Source organism: Octopus bimaculoides, chromosome 8 (genome assembly GCF_001194135.2).
Source record: "Octopus bimaculoides isolate UCB-OBI-ISO-001 chromosome 8, ASM119413v2, whole genome shotgun sequence".
NCBI lineage: Eukaryota > Metazoa > Mollusca > Cephalopoda > Octopoda > Octopodidae > Octopus > Octopus bimaculoides.
The window spans coordinates 83,669,779-83,686,146 of NC_068988.1; the positions used below are offsets into that span (position 1 = coordinate 83,669,779).

At 36.7% G+C, this 16,368-nt stretch overlaps 1 protein-coding gene across 2 annotated transcripts in view; it reads right to left on the reverse strand.

The window, feature by feature from the left end:
* Window positions 1–3,534: 3,534 nt before the first annotated feature.
* Window positions 3,535–16,368, reverse strand: part of LOC106872412 (oxidoreductase NAD-binding domain-containing protein 1) — a 40,017-nt gene continuing 27,183 nt past the window's right edge. Inside the window, exons 1-6 of one of the 2 annotated variants that reach the window (XM_052970226.1) lie at window positions 12,128–12,146; window positions 11,884–11,993; window positions 10,580–10,721; window positions 8,372–8,620; window positions 6,061–6,151; window positions 3,535–3,818 (exon numbers count right to left, since the gene is read on the reverse strand). In XM_052970226.1, coding sequence (XP_052826186.1) covers window positions 3,652–3,818; window positions 6,061–6,151; window positions 8,372–8,620; window positions 10,580–10,721; window positions 11,884–11,906 — 672 coding nt within the window. In that variant the 5' untranslated portion in view covers window positions 11,907–11,993; window positions 12,128–12,146 and the 3' untranslated portion in view covers window positions 3,535–3,651. Of the gene's footprint in view, window positions 3,819–6,060; window positions 6,152–8,371; window positions 8,621–10,579; window positions 10,722–11,883; window positions 11,994–12,127; window positions 12,147–16,368 lie in introns of those variants that run through there. The other variant, XM_014919408.2, reaches the window with a different exon arrangement.

The window sequence follows — 16,368 nt, forward strand, 5'->3', positions numbered from 1 at the left end:
CTTTAGTGACATCAGGTCTTATGAACATGATGGAAACGACCTGTTGTTTCTAAAGTGTCCAAAAATTTGATAAAACTGTCCACAGAAGGGTTGCAAAGAATTTTTGCTTTTAATAACTCATTCTCGAATTGCCCCCTTTCTCTATTGGTATACTAAACATTGTGTACAAAAGGTATAAATTCAACATAACCCTACGCATGCCCCACATTGGGAATCACAGCCCTTGCAGTAAAGGTTCCTACTTGAAGTGATATTCCAAATATTCCATTTTTCTCTCAAAGCAAATACTTCAACTAATCATTCTGACTGGACTGATTGGTAAAACAGGTTTTATTCTTACTTCACAGCTGAGTGGTTAGTACCAATAAAAATTATTGTTCCAACCTAAAACTTCTCAACCAAGTCCCCCTCCTCCTCTCTAATCTATCAATTAGCATGCCTTAATTGACTGTTCAGTCAGTAGACCAGAACCACTAAATCTCTTGAATGCATTCAATAGAAAACAACAGTTTGAAATAGAAACATATTTCACTAATGAACTTCTTTTCACTTAGTAATTCTGATTTCTCCAAGGACAAAAGATGTTTATTGAAGTGTTTAGCTTTGAGAGATGGGCAAGTATCATTTATTATTCATATATTATATGAAGCTGGCCAGCTGGTAGAATTGTTAACATGCTGGTATTTTATCCATTGAGTTCAAATTTCAGCAAGTTTTACTTTGCCTTTAATCCTTTTGGGGTTAATGAAATAAGTACAAGTTAAGCACCAGAATCGATGTAATCGACTAACCTCATCCCCCCAAATTTCAGGCTTTGTGTCTATAGTAGAAGGGATTATTTATATATTATTGTTATTATTGCCTTTCATCTTTTCATGGTCAATAAAATAAGTATTAGGATCAACATAACTGATAGTGCCCTTCTAAATACAGCAGTTATTTTGAATAGGTTGAAAGAGAGGACATACAGAGACTTGCTGAAGGTAGGTGATAATGCCAACCTCTTCAAAATGTTACAAGAACAGCAAACTGGTAAGAATGAACATTATGACATGATGTGAGATATGAGAGACAGACAGACAGAAATGTACCTGTGTGTCATGAATGAGAGTGAAAAAGAGAAAGATACCCTACTCTTCTGTGGAGCACACATACAGTGTTCACACGTTAGTTTGTTCACTAGAACATCAATCTAAACGTTGCCTCGATAGTCTACATGTTTGTCTATCATGAAATGAACTGGCCAGGTTGCAAGCTTGCTCAATGGCAAGTAGGCCCCCCCCCCCACCATTAGAATCCATATATGGGGGCCCACGTTAGTATCTAAGGGGCCCATCCCCTCAAGTTTGAGAATTTTTTATTCACTCCTGGAAGAATGCATTATTTCAGTCCGGTTGTGTTTGTAGACAGTTCAAAAGAATACTTTTAATAGAAAAAAAAATTATATGATAGCATTGTAGTTGTGGGTGGGCTCCCTTAGTCTCTTGGCAACCAATATTTTTAGACCCAGTTTGCCACTGTACACACACGCACACACACACAAACACCCACACCCACACACATTGCATTTCTATCCCCCATTCAGAACCTTTGATATATTATATCTTAATTAATTGCTATTTTGTTTTATTACTATATACTAACTACAGAGTATATCTATAGATTTTAAGCCAACTCTGTATTTACTGGCAGACATAAACACTTTATCTGTATATAAAATATTTTTGCAGATAGAAAAAGGTCAGGGACTAGCTGGGCAGTTTCAATCCCTGTATTGGGATGTCAAAAATAACTGTGTACCGTTCTTAACCATCTACCAACACACTGGCTAGTTGGAGAGACTAATTTGCATATATAATGCATTCTTGGCAGCAAGTTTCGTTAACAAATTATTGTTGTGTCAGCAGTGTTTTGTTTCATTGCTAAATACCACCACCACCATTACCACAAAGCGCCGGTGCCACAGGCCACTGTTCACACGTTAGTCTGTTCACTAGAACATCAATCTAAACGTTGTCTCAATAGTCTACATGTTTGTCTATCATAAATTAAAGTCCAATATCCAAAGTTAAGAATATCTTTTTATGTCACCATATTGGATCATGGAGCTGCAAAAATGTGTGTATGTCATCTGCCTGTCTGTCTCACTCCCTCTGTCCTGACAGAGGGTGAAAAGAGAGCGTGAGACAGACAGACAGACTCTGTGTGTGTATGTGTGTGTGTGCGCGCATGAGAGAGAGAGAGAGAGAGATAGAAAGAGAGATGGGAGACAGTGCATGAATATGTATGTGAGTGTGTGTGTAATCATAAATTAACATGCAAACATTGATTATATATGCACAGACATGACTATATAGTTAAGAAGTTTGCTTCCTAATCACATGGTTCCAGGTTTTGTCCCACCTTGGGCAAGTGCGTTCTTCTATAGGCCAAGGCCTACCAAAGCTTTTACCATGTAAGCATGGAAAAGTGAATGTTAAAACAATAAGGATGATGATTATGATGATGATGTGCTTTATGGAAGCAAAACCATTGGTCACTCTACTGCCAGCCATATAATTAACTTCCTGTAAATATATATCATCATCATCATCATCATCATCATCATCGTTTAACGTCCGCTTTCCATGCTAGCATGGGTTGGACGATTTGACTGAGGACTGGTGAAACCGGATGGCAACACCAGGCTCCAATATATATATATATATATATATATATAGTAAGTAGGAAAACAGACAAATCACAAGTCCCTTCTGAGAGATGGCCCAGCTCAATATGTAGGAAGGGTGTTGGTAGAAACTTCATACATTGTACCCAGTGCAAGCTTTGGACACATAAGTGGTGTAGCAGCATCACAGGAAGATTAACCGAGAAAATAGTCTTTGTGCATGGCAAATGTACAGGTACAATAAACACTAAAATTGCACAGACAATAGACTCCCTCAAATGCTTGATGGGATCATTAGAAGTAGATAGCTTCTGTTACATAGGAAACCAAATCAGCTATAGTGGAGGAAGTTCTGAAAGTGTAGTTGCTAGAATAAGAACAGGCTGGGCAAAATTTTGAGAGCTTCTACATTAGTTGGTAACTAAGGACCTCTCCCTTGAAGTGAAAGGCAGATTGTATGATGCCTGTGTACATACAGCTATGTTTCATAGCAGTGAAACATAGGCTTTGACTACTGAGGACTTGCGAAGACTTGAAAGAAATGAAGCTCGCATGCTCCACTAGATGGGTAATGTCAGTGTGCATGCACAAGAGAGCGTAAATGATTTGAGATAATGATACATTTATAATTGGTTTCTATACAGTTTCCACATACCAACTCCATACACAAAGCATTGGTTAGTTCAAGACTACAGTAGAAGATATTTGCTCAAGGTGAAATAGTGAGATAGAACTCAAGGCCATGTTGCAACAAAATGAACTTCCATCTTCACACATCTATGGTTCTATAAAATGGAAGATTTTGTTAGGAAGGAAGGAACAATGTCAAACTGCAAAATCAAAAACAAAATAAATCAAGGCAGGTATAAAAAATATCATTTATGTCTATGATCACACAATATCTTTATATGAGCAACAAAAATATACAGTTTCATGAACTATAGTAGGGGTATAAGAATCAATAAACTCTGACAACCACAGTTCTACCACCACCTTTCAATTTGAATATGATCTGAGTCAACCTCCAAATTAATCAGAATTTCCTCCATGTCATCAATCAAGCTGACAGGACCACAAATATATACTTGGCAGTTTTTCTTATCAATCAATTTGAATGCTTCTTCGATATCAGCAGTGGTCATTCGATGAGCTGTGAAAAACAATAAAGAAAAGAAGGAAATAACTCTTGAAATCTCTCTTTGTGAAGTGTAAGCCAGGAAGAGGATACAAATTTTTGTTAAATCTAAGAAAAACCAACGAAGAGATGAACAGAAGTAATAGGAAAATTGAAAAAAATATCAGGAAGAAAATAGAAGAATCTAGAATATTTTCACACACATCACTCAGACGTCATTATTCTTCACACAATGCAGAGAGTTGCTTGTCTTTCTTTTGTAGGTGGTAAACACATGCCATCTAGTTTAACCCAATCTCTTGGCTCACAGATGTTTTTAGCAGACTTCATGGTGTAGCAAGCATTCAGAACAGTAGGGATTTACTATTCTATCAACATACTGTCACTGTTTACACTTCTATTTCTACAAGATACCAAAAAATCAAAACTAAACCAACTTGACAATTTTTCTTCCTCCAACACCTATGGACTTTGTTCCAACAAAGATTCATGAAAACCTACATCCTATTCTCTAAAGAGGTGGATTGTAGATAGGGATTAAAAAATGTATGCCTTAGAGAGGGATATGATGTATATTTGCATAAATGTTGGTTGGACCAAAGTCCATGGATGTTAGAGGAAAGAAAACTGTCCAGCCAATTTAGTTGATTTTTGACATCACCACCTCTGAAACAAAAAAAAACACAAGCATTACTTACATCAAGAAAAAATCCTCACACTGCATTTCCTTAAGTGATGAGCAGCATACAACTTGAGCTCTCATGGTTGCTTCAAATATTAGGCCTCACTGCCACCAAAGATTTCTCTTGGTCAAAGCACATCCTAAAGAGAGGCCCATCTATTCAGGACCAGAAAATACTTCAGTCTCCAACAATTACTGACATTCTCCAAAGTCAAGTGAAAGCCAGAATGGAATATTGCTCCCACATTTGAAACAGTTCTGTTGCTGAACACAGACATCCTAAAGCTGCATTCAGAGAATGGTCACTTGACTGATAGACTTAAATTCACTCACAGACGCATTCCCTCCTGAGGCCCAAAAACATGTTGTCTCCTCCTGTAATACTACAATGATCTCTCTAGCAATACTACAACAGCCTCTCCTTGTCAGAGCTGGCTGGGCTCATGTCACAACCACCCAAATATTTCTGATTCAATCTTTTCTCCTCCTCTCATCACCCATGTTGCATCTAACTTCCAGTCCTTTATCAGTCCCACACTAACCACTACATCCAGTCCTTCCCCACAAGAACATGATTCCTCTGAAGCTCCATGTCTTCTGCCTTTCCTACAGATGTTGACTTGCAACAATTTAAGCAAACATTAACAGAATCAGTATCACCAGTCTTTGAAGGTTTATGAAGATCTTGAGTACTACTCCTTCCTGCACACCCAGCAAATGAAAAAAAATAGAGAATTGTGAATTAATGGAATGTAAACCAGTGGCTTCAGTGTCTAGTGATAAAAAGACTAAAGTTATGATTATTGGGGATGTACAGCAGCAAGTCTGGTCAAAGGGACAAATTCTGGAGATCACTGATTCATTCAAGCAGCAAGACAGAAACATTGTTAAAGGGGAAAACTCAGAAAGTCATGTGAAGAACTGATATGGCAAAGCTGCATCTATCTTCCAGTACCCGAAGGCTGTATGGTCCAACTACTCCATCAACCAAGGCACCAAACCCCACCTGTAAACATTCATTGTTATGCCAGCAGTAATTTATGCTTGTGAAACTTCGAAAAAGACCACCAAAATCAATAACACTACAGATGTTTTTCACAGACGTTGTCTTAGGACCATACTAAGAATTTCTTGGTGTGATCACATCATGAATGAAGGAGTTATAAAGATGGGCAGGTTGAGCAACCTACAGGTTACCATCACCATGAGATGGTGAAAGATGTTCAGCCAAATGCTGTGCATGCCTACAAAGAGACTGTGAGGCTCTTTCAGGTGTAGAAACTAAAGAATTAATATAGGAAGGTGAGGTAGAACTGTGTAAACCTGGTTGAGGACTGCTGAGGAGAATCTGGCAGGTATGGGTCTGGTCAGGAAGCAGATTCATGCTAGGACTTGTGACCATACTAGGTGGAAATCTTTTATTGCCCAAAGCTCCAATGGAGAGTGGGGGGAACTAAGACTAAGGCTTCTGAGTCAATCCCTGAACTTGTAGCACCATTGTAATCATACAAAAATACAAAAAGAAATGTAGTAAAGTCATTAAAACAAAAAGAAAATATAAAAATGCTAACTGACCAGCAATGGCATCAGTTTTAGATTCCTCTTGGGTCACAAAATAACGGCAGTGAATGTTGTCATGTTTCTTCTGTAGCAAATCTAAATCATCCTGGTAGAAAGTAAAGAACAGAATTGAAGAAAATGTAGGTGTAATATTCAATAGCAGAAGCTGCCACACTGATGTTTGTATGTTATTGGTAGTAAATTGTGGATTAGAGGGGGACAGGAAATTTTCCAGTGATTATCTGCTATTGACCTTAAGAATGAAGGAACATCTATGAGCTCTAGTTTTCTCTATCCTATCTAACTTCAATGAATTATACTTAGGTCATGTCTTGCCACATTACATAAGATCTCCCTTCACCAATCTCTACTTCAACAATCTATAACCCAACATCATCTTTTGTTAATTTTAGATCTTTTGTTAACATATTTATGTTGAAGTACACTACCTTTGTTTTAATTAATTTTGAAGATAATAAAGAATTTAGTAAAATAACCTTAGTAAAATGTCATAATTAATCTGGTGTTTAGAACTTTAATTAACAAAATTTTGAAGCAATGTTATAATTTAGATCAATTAAAAATAGGAAGCTTGTAACAAAGAACAAAATATGGTCTAAGGCTGGTTGGTACCAAAGCAGTTTAATTTCTCACATTATACATAAGTGAAAACAATAATTATTACCAAAGAAGATTTGGGTATGAGACATGTGTCTGCCAAGTTTGTGCCAAAACTGCTTTCAGTTGATCAAAAAGACACTCGGGTTTCAGTTGCACAAGATCTTGATTGTGTCGAGAATGATGAAAACTTTTTGAAAACTTTGTGTAGACCTCTGAGCAGGTATCGCCAAGCTTTTGGCAAAATCTGATGCAGGATCTCTGCTCAACTTCCTCTGCAATGGTCAATGCAATGATCACATGCTACACACCCTCCTTCCAAGCACTGCTGTAAACAAAGGAAGTGAGCTAGAACATTAAAACTTAGTGTGAATGCACAACGGAGTTCAAGGTCAATCTGTGCTAAGTTGCTTTACTCTGTATGCTTTACCTTTGTTACTATAGCAACAGTTCGGATACTTATTAATCAGACCACGTACATTGTGTTTTCAGCACAACATGCCTATGAAGTGATTTTCTCTCAGATAAAAACCACAGCATCATGCCTTTCAATGATGTGTTAACACATAGTATGATACAGAGATGACAATATGTTATTTATTTTTCAAAAATTTATCAACATAATTGTGATTTCTCTACAAAAATTCATCAAAAGGATGCATATTTTTCAGAAAGTAGTAAGAAACTCATTTCACACCTCTTATATTAACTATCTTCGTATTCCTCTTTTACTCCCTCTCTATATGATATAAAGTACAACTGGAAATATCCACCAACAAATCAACCAGCCAAATGACATTCTTATATAAAGATACACTAAGGTGACAAGCTGGCAGAATTGTTAGCATGCTAGGCAAAATACTTAGTGACATTTCATCCACCTTTATTCTCTGAGTTCAAATTCTGCCAAGGTCGACTTTGCCTTTCATCTTTTTGAGGTCAATAAAATAAATACAAGTTGAGCACTGGAGTCGATGTAATTGATTTAACCCCTACCTTGAAGTTGCTAGCCTTGTGCCAAATTTTGAAACTGATATATAAAGATACACTAGGGTGGTGAGTTAGCAGAATTGTTAGCATGACAGGCAAAATGCTTAGCAGCATTTAGGGTACGCTTATGTTCATATTCTGTCAAGATCACCTTTGTCCTTCATCCCTTCAGGATCAGTAAAATAAGTACCAGTTGAGCACTGGGTTTGATGTAATTGATTTAACACTCTCCCCAGAACTACTGGTTTTGTGCAAAAATTTGAAGGCAATATATAAGAATACACTATTATACAAAGACAAGCATTGCAAACTGTAACACTTTTTTGAAGATGCATAAATGGCAAAATGTTCTTTCTCCTTGAATAGCTCCAACAGTGTAAGGTTGTTAATGCTAAGTGTGAAAATATTTAATATATATCTAAAAGGGATTAGCAGAAGTTACAAAGAGATTGAGACATTAGCATTTAGCAAATATATCAAACTTCTGCTGATTATTAATAATAAAGAATATATATACTCATGTTTTGAGTTCTATTTTTCTCTTTGTATCACTAAATGTGTGTGCTTGTGTGTGTGTGTGTGTGAGAGAGAGAGAGAGAGAGAGAGAGAGAGAGAGAGAGAGAGAGAGAGAGAGAGAGAGAGAGAGAGAGAGAGAGAGAGAGATGCAAATAAAACCAAATTAATAAAAGCAGAAGCAAAGAAAATGTGTAAATGTTACCTTAAATAAAAGTTCTGATGCAATACTTGAGGAATACAAAAGAAGAGTGTTTCCTGGTTGATAACCTGAAGAATTTTCAGTAGATTGCTTTGCTAAGTTGAAGTCTGCAACTCGATTCATGATACTGAAAAGCGGATTGATTCCAATTCCTCCACCAATTAGAAGCAAATCTTGGCTTGAGTCTTCTGGTTTGGGGTCATAGAAAACCTCACCACCAAAGGAGATGGAAACTGCATTGCCAACAGCACACTGAAACATCCAAAGTGAGAGGTGAGTGTCTGGTGAAGCTATTGCTGAAAATGATGGTGAAGATACTGTTGGTGACCGAATATTACCTGAGATTAAATAATGACAATGACGACAACATTTTTTTTAGAGGCACCTGCACAAGTGAAATCACAGGACTATGCAGCTTGCAAGACTGAGATTCCTTTTGACAGAGTGGGGCTACAGTAGAGAGGAAATCAGGTTTATGCTATGTAATGAAAGGTTAAAGTATGAAGAAAGGGACCAAAGCATGTTTCTTGCTGTAGAGGAGATAAATAGCTATCTTGCATTATACAAAACCAGACGAAGAGAATTGCCTCATAGGTGGACAAGAATGACAAATATCGACGTTTCACTGTTATTTTAGCTCATCGGTACAGCATAGATGAGTCACCCTTAAAACAAATTCAGATCACTGGTCTGAGGTATAAGCAAATAGTGTAGAATCTGTCTGCTGATGTACAATAACATTACTCAAGTAAAACAAGGTATACAGTATATACAGCACTGATGAACTGAAATAACAGCAAAATATTAATATGTGCCATTCATGTTCACCTACAGGGCAATTCATCTCACCTGGTTTTGAGGTATTCAGTGTTTTTAACACTCTACATCTTAAAGGGACTTTCTGTGGACAAAAAATACTACTGCCTCAAAGTGATTAAACCAAACACATCCATTAAGTATGTGACATCAACAATGTTTACACACACACGCACGCACACGCACACACACACACAAATACACACACTCACAGATATATATATATATATATAATAATATTAGGGACAAAATCCAAAATTACAGGTAAAAACTCAATTAAAATCAATTTATAAAAAATTAAAATTAAATTAAGCTTTATAGATAAAATATATATAAAATATATAGTTTTAGGGAAAATAACCAAGTTTCAAGAACTCATCGATGAAAATCCACTATCACATATAGAAAAATTAACAATTAAAAGCACAATAAATGGGTATAATATAAAGCAAAGTAAATACCATAAGATAAATATAATATAATATAATATAATATATATATATATATATATATATATATATATATGTGTGTGTGTGTGTATGTATATATATATATATACATACATACACATATATGTATACACACACATATTCTCTCAGTTTCTGTCTACCAGATCCACTCACAAAGCTTTGGTTGGCCCAGGGCTAAGTAGAAGACATTTGTCAAAGATGCTACACAATAGAACTGAACCTGAAACCATGCAGCTAGGAAGCACATTTCTTCACCACACAGCTACACCTCCACTTATACATACATACATACATACATACATACATACATACACACACATACATACAAATATATATATACACACACCTACGCATACATACATACATACATACATACATACACACATACATGCATGCATACATACATACATACATACATACATACATACCTGAAAGAAAAAGGCTGATTAGAAGACTACAGATTCAAGCCATCAATGGAACTGTAAAGATATGTAAAACTTTCCAAAAATTTAGCACATAAATACATATGCATGCATCCAGACATAAAAACGCATCCATAAAACAAACATACAAATCTGCGCATACACTAACACCAAATACTGCACACACACACATATATGCACAAATACCTAGATGATGTTGATAAAAGTTCCAATGAAGGAGCCTTGAATCTATGTTAGAGTCCGGCTCTTTCTCTATGGACAAGAAATACAGAAATGAAACTGATTGATAACATACATACATACATGCATACATGCACACACATACATACATACAAATATATATATATACACACACTTACGCATACATACATACATACATACACACATACATGCATGCATACATACATACATACAGTGTCAACTATTTCAATGTATCATTAACATACAAATATTTAGTAGAGAAAAATGACCATAAAACATACTTGCGTGTGAACCCAATACGTGGGAGCATGGTCACTAAATTTAACAGCCAGCTGCAGAATTCCATCCTTCTCAAAACTGACTGGACTGCTGACCATAGAGTAGCCACCTATTCTACTGATCTTTGGGATCATCAGATCAAGCCTATAAATCAAATGAGTAACTATCCATCAATGGGTTACAGTATGATGAGAACAGTGAAAAAGATGGCAATAATAGTTATAAATGGATACAGTGATAGAAATTGTCATGGCAGTCATAAATATAATCATCATCATCATAGTAATTTCATTGTCTATTTTTTCCATTCTTGCATGGGTTAAACAGGATTTGTTGAGGTAGATTTTCTGTGTCACCAGCCCTCACCAGTTTTCAAGGAAGGTAATATTTCCCCATGGCCAGGCACGTTTTCATGGAAGATTGCAAATGAAGGACATCACTGTATGATGGCTAGGCTCATTTGCAACTATCACATGATATCAAGACAAGGAAATACATGCACGCACACGCACACACACACATACACACACACACTGTGTTCCTCACAGCAGAAGTGTTAAGGCCACTACTCCTAGTAAAGAGGATTGGCCTACAAAAGTCATGTGCCAGTGTTATGTAAAAAGTACTCATGCCAGTGCTACAGTTAAAGCTCTTCTGTGATGATGCCACGTTAAAAGTACCCAATACATACTGTAAAGTAATTGATATTAGGAAGGGCATCCAGCTGAAGAAACTAAGCCAGCCAAATCAGACTGGAACCTGGAGCAGATCTTCAGCTTGCCAGCTTTGGTCAAACCATCCAACCCATGCCAGCATGGAAAATGGACGTTAAAGGGTGATGAAGATGATGACTACACACACACACACACACACACACACACATATATATGCACACATACACACAAGAGAAAGAATTTTTTGAAGTGTACAGCAGAAAATATTAATAATGATAGAGAAAATAGTCAAAAGACAGAGGTATCTTTCTTTTAATTCGTATACACAGATTTGCCGGTATTTTCCTAAGGAAATGGTAGACACCAGTAATCTTGCCTTTGTGTAAAACTCAAGAGTACTGAAGAGCCTGAGAGTTCAGATTTATTCATTCACTCACTCAATTAATCAATCACTCAATGATCTATCCACTCAATTGGTTACTCAGCCACTTGTTTGCTCAATATTGTTCATTCATGCACTCACTTCTTCACTAACTTGCTCAGTCAGCCTGTCAATCATTCATTCACTACCTTCTCACTCATTCACTCAATCACAGTATCTATGAAACCTTATAGAAATTATATTAACTTACCACTGACCAGCTTTGAAAGACATATTCTTATAATGATTGACATACAGCTTAAGGGTTTTCACAGTCGGGGACAGAGACCAAACATTAACAACTGATGCTGGACTGATAATCTGTAGAAAGCATAGAGCAAAGAATTAATAAACTCAATAAATGTAAGAGCAATAATATTTCTGGAAATTTACATTTAATTAAATTGAAAAAACAAAACAAAAAAAAACAGGAGAGTAGTGTCAATAAAACATACTAAACTGGCACTCCATCAGTTCTGACAACAAGGATTCCAGTTGATCTCATCAATGGAACAGTCTGCTCATGAAATTAACATGCAAGTGGCTGAGCACTCCACAGACATGCGTACCCTTAACGAAATGATAAACGCGAACAAAATAGAATAAATAAAATGTGACGATTAATGGATACGCATGAACTTAAGACAAACAAGGAAGACGAATCTATCAGGCTATGTTTACATGGTAAAGAAATAAATAGATAATAAAGAACGAATGGGGTGGGGATTAGGGTTAGGGTTATGATCTACTCAGAAACAGGAGTACAAGAACAAGGTTGAAAGGATAAAATTCTTATCTGTTCATCTTCTGAATTTCATATTCTATGAGCAGAGGAATTGGAAATCGAGTAGGGGAAGCAGAGCATTGAGCTAGATATATACATATATATCATCGTCATCATTTAACGTCCGCTTTCTATGCTAGCATGGATTGAACGATTTGACTGGGGACTGGCGAACCAGATGGCTACACCAGACTCCAATCTGATCTGGCAGAGTTTCTACAGCTGGATGCCCTTCCTAACGCCAACCACTCCGAGAGTGTAGTGGGTGCTTTTTACGTGCCACCGGCATGAGGGCCAGTCCAGCGGTCTGGCAAATATATATATACATATACATACATACACACACACACACACACACACAAATATATATATATATATATATATATATATATATATATATATATATATATATATATATATATATATATATATATATATATACATTTATATGAAACAAAGTTAACAATGGAAACTGGTATATTAATTAATTATTCATTTACTCCTATATGTATAAAATCCGTAAAATATAGACATTGATAAATAAATGAAATATCCGGCACATATTTCAGCTGATTTACCAAGAACATATCCATTTATAATTATATAATTAAATAATTAATCTATTTAACAAAACAGCTTCATCAGGGAGTTTAAGAGAAAGTTCCTATTTACACCATTACTTATTCATTAATATCTATAATTTTGGATTTCATAGATGTAAGAATAAATAGATAATTAATTAGTATACCAGTTTCCATTGTTAAATTTTGTTTTATATTCTCTAGACCTGCGTACATCATGTATTAAGACAAAAGTAATTATTGGAAATACTATATGTTCTTCAGTCCTCCTCTGAGACTTACTTTGTATCTACCTGGACTTATCATCCAACTTTGATAATTATATATATATATTCTCACGGTGGTGCACCAGCATGACCGCAGCCACTTGGCTGAAACCCATAAATAAATAAATATACACACATGTATACATATGCATATATGTACATACAAATATACATATACCTACATATATATATACACATACAAATATATATATATATATATATATATATATATATATAAATACACACACACAACACACGCACACACACACACAATCATCATCATCGTCGTTTAATGTCCACTTTCCATGCTGGCATGGGTTGGACAGTTTAACTGAGGGCTGGCAAACCAGAAGGTTGCACCAAGCTCCAATCCGATCAGGCAATGTTTCTACAGCTGAATGCCCTTCCTAATGTCAACCACTCCGAGAGTGTAGTGGGTGCTTTTTGTGTGCCACCAGCACAAGGGCCAGTTGGGTGGTACTGACATTGGCCATGCTTGGATGATACTTTTTACATGCCATCAGCATGGGAGCCAGTCAGGTGGCACTGGCAACGACCACGCTCGAATGGTGCTTTTTACTTGCCACCGGCATGGGAACAATCAGCTGGCATTGGCACTGACCATGCTTGACTGGTGTTTTCTGTGTGCCACTGGCATGAGTGCCAATCAGGTAGTACTATCATTGGCCACAACAACTTCACTTGCCTCAACAGGTCTTCGCAAGTGTTTATTGCCCAAATGATTGAAGGGTACTCTTAAATGGACTTGTTATGCTGCACTGGCATAGGCCATGGTTATGGTCTCACTTGGCTTGCCAGGTTTTCTCAATCACAGCATATCTCGAAAGGTCTCAGTCACTTGTCATCACCTCGGTGAGGCCCATCGTTCAAAGGCCATGCTTCAACACCACATCCTAGGTCCACAGGTTCCCTCTACTGCTAGGGTGTGACACTTTTTCACACAGCTGTCCTCATTCATACGCAACACATGACCATAGCAGCGCAGTCATCTCTCTTGCACACCACATCTGATGCTTCTTATGTCCAACTTTTCTCTCAGGGCACTTACATTCTGTCATGTATGCACACTGACATTACACATCCAGCGGAGTATACTAGCTTCATTCCATGCAAGCTTATGCATGTCCTCAGCAGTGATGGCCTCATGTTTCACTGCCATGTAGCATGGCTGTTCGCACACATGCATCATACAGTCAGCCTTTTACTCTGAGCGAGAGGCCCTTTGTCACCAGCAGAGGTAGGAGCTCTCTGAACTTTACCCACGCTATTCTTATTCTAGCAGCTACACTCTCAGAGCAACCACCCCCACTACTGACTTGGTAACAGAAGCTATCAGCTACTTGTAGTTTTTTCCCCTGGAATGTGATGGAAGCTGTTTTCTGCACATTTTCAGTATTTATTGCTCCTGAGCATTTTCCACACACAAAAACTATCTTTTCAGTTAGTCTTCCTTTGATATTGCTGCACCTCTTATATGTCCATAACTTATACCGGGTACATCTTACGGAGTTTCTACCTACACCTTTTCTACAGATGAAGTAAGGCCATCTACCTGAAGGGATTTGTAGTTTTTCTGCCTTCCTACTTATTAAGACTTTGGTTTTTGCTAGATTGACTCTAAGGCCCTTCATTTCTAGACCTTGCTTCCACACCTGAAACTTCTCCTCTAGTTCTGATAGTGGCTCAGCTACTAGAGCAAGGTCATCAGCATTCTGGTTAATAATTAATATACAGATATCTGATTCTTGGCTTATAATTAATATATAGATAGCATGTTTATCTTTCCAGTATTCCATAAGTAAATGGCATGAGCAGTCTTTACAGAAACCACTTATTATTACTTATTAGAAATAAATAATTAAGAAGATGAATGAATATTAAACTGATTCTATGTAATCTTTTCTTTTTAATGTTGAAAATTGATATATACACACATTTTACTTATTTGGTTATGATATCATTTTTGATAATCTTAAATTTCATTTTATTTTTATACAACATAACAATATTGTTTATAAATAATTACCCATAGTACTCCATGATAAAATTTCCTCTGTATTAACATCATAGGTTTTGTTAGTGTCTTGCCCCTTCAACTGGTAATTAACATCATGATTTAGGGTCTTCTCCTACTCAGCCTCCTTTTATAGACAGTTACTCTATACCCAATTTACTACTAATGTCTTGGCAATATTTATGATGATACCTAGTTGTGAGCTGTCAACTCACTCTTGCTATTCATTCCAAACAGACACAGTCTTCTAGTCTTAGATTTAGTAGCTGATAAAAATACAAATAAATTAGAAATGAACCACAATCCTTCACAAGCTATGACCCCAGTAGGCTTCATGCCTTTCTTGGAAGTGTGGTCTAGTCTTAGCTACAATAGCGAAAACATGGATTTCTTCCATCTTCTTGCTCTGTTAAAGTAACTGAGAAAAATTATATTAATGTGTCCAACTGATTAAATTTCTATTTATTTGTGCAGCTGATGATAGCTCTGCATTCAAATTGATGTAACGATTGCATTGTTCAATTAAATGGAGATGCTTGAAACAGTCGTACTGCATCATTTCTTGATATCCTGTTGCTTATTTTGATTTTATGCACCTAACTTCAAACTGTGTGGATAATGCTGGACTGACTCTCGGTGCTTCAACTTAAGTACCTAATTCCACTGAATCTCAATTATTTGTTATATATATATATATATATATGTATATGTGTAAAAGGCAGACTGTATGACGCATGTTTACGAACAGCCATGCTACATGGCAGTGAAACATGGGCTGTAACTGCTGAGGACATACGTAAGCTCGCAAGGAATGAAGCCAGTATGCTCCGTTGGATGTGTAATGTCAATGTGAATACCCGTCAGAGTGTAAGTATCTTGAGAGAAAAGCTGAACATTAGAAGCATCAGTTGTGGCGTGCAAGAGAGACGATTGCGCTGGTATGGACATGTGGTGAGAATGGATGAGGATAGCTGCGTGAAAAAGTGCCACACCCTAACAGTTGAGGGAACCCGTGGAAGAGGTAGGCCCA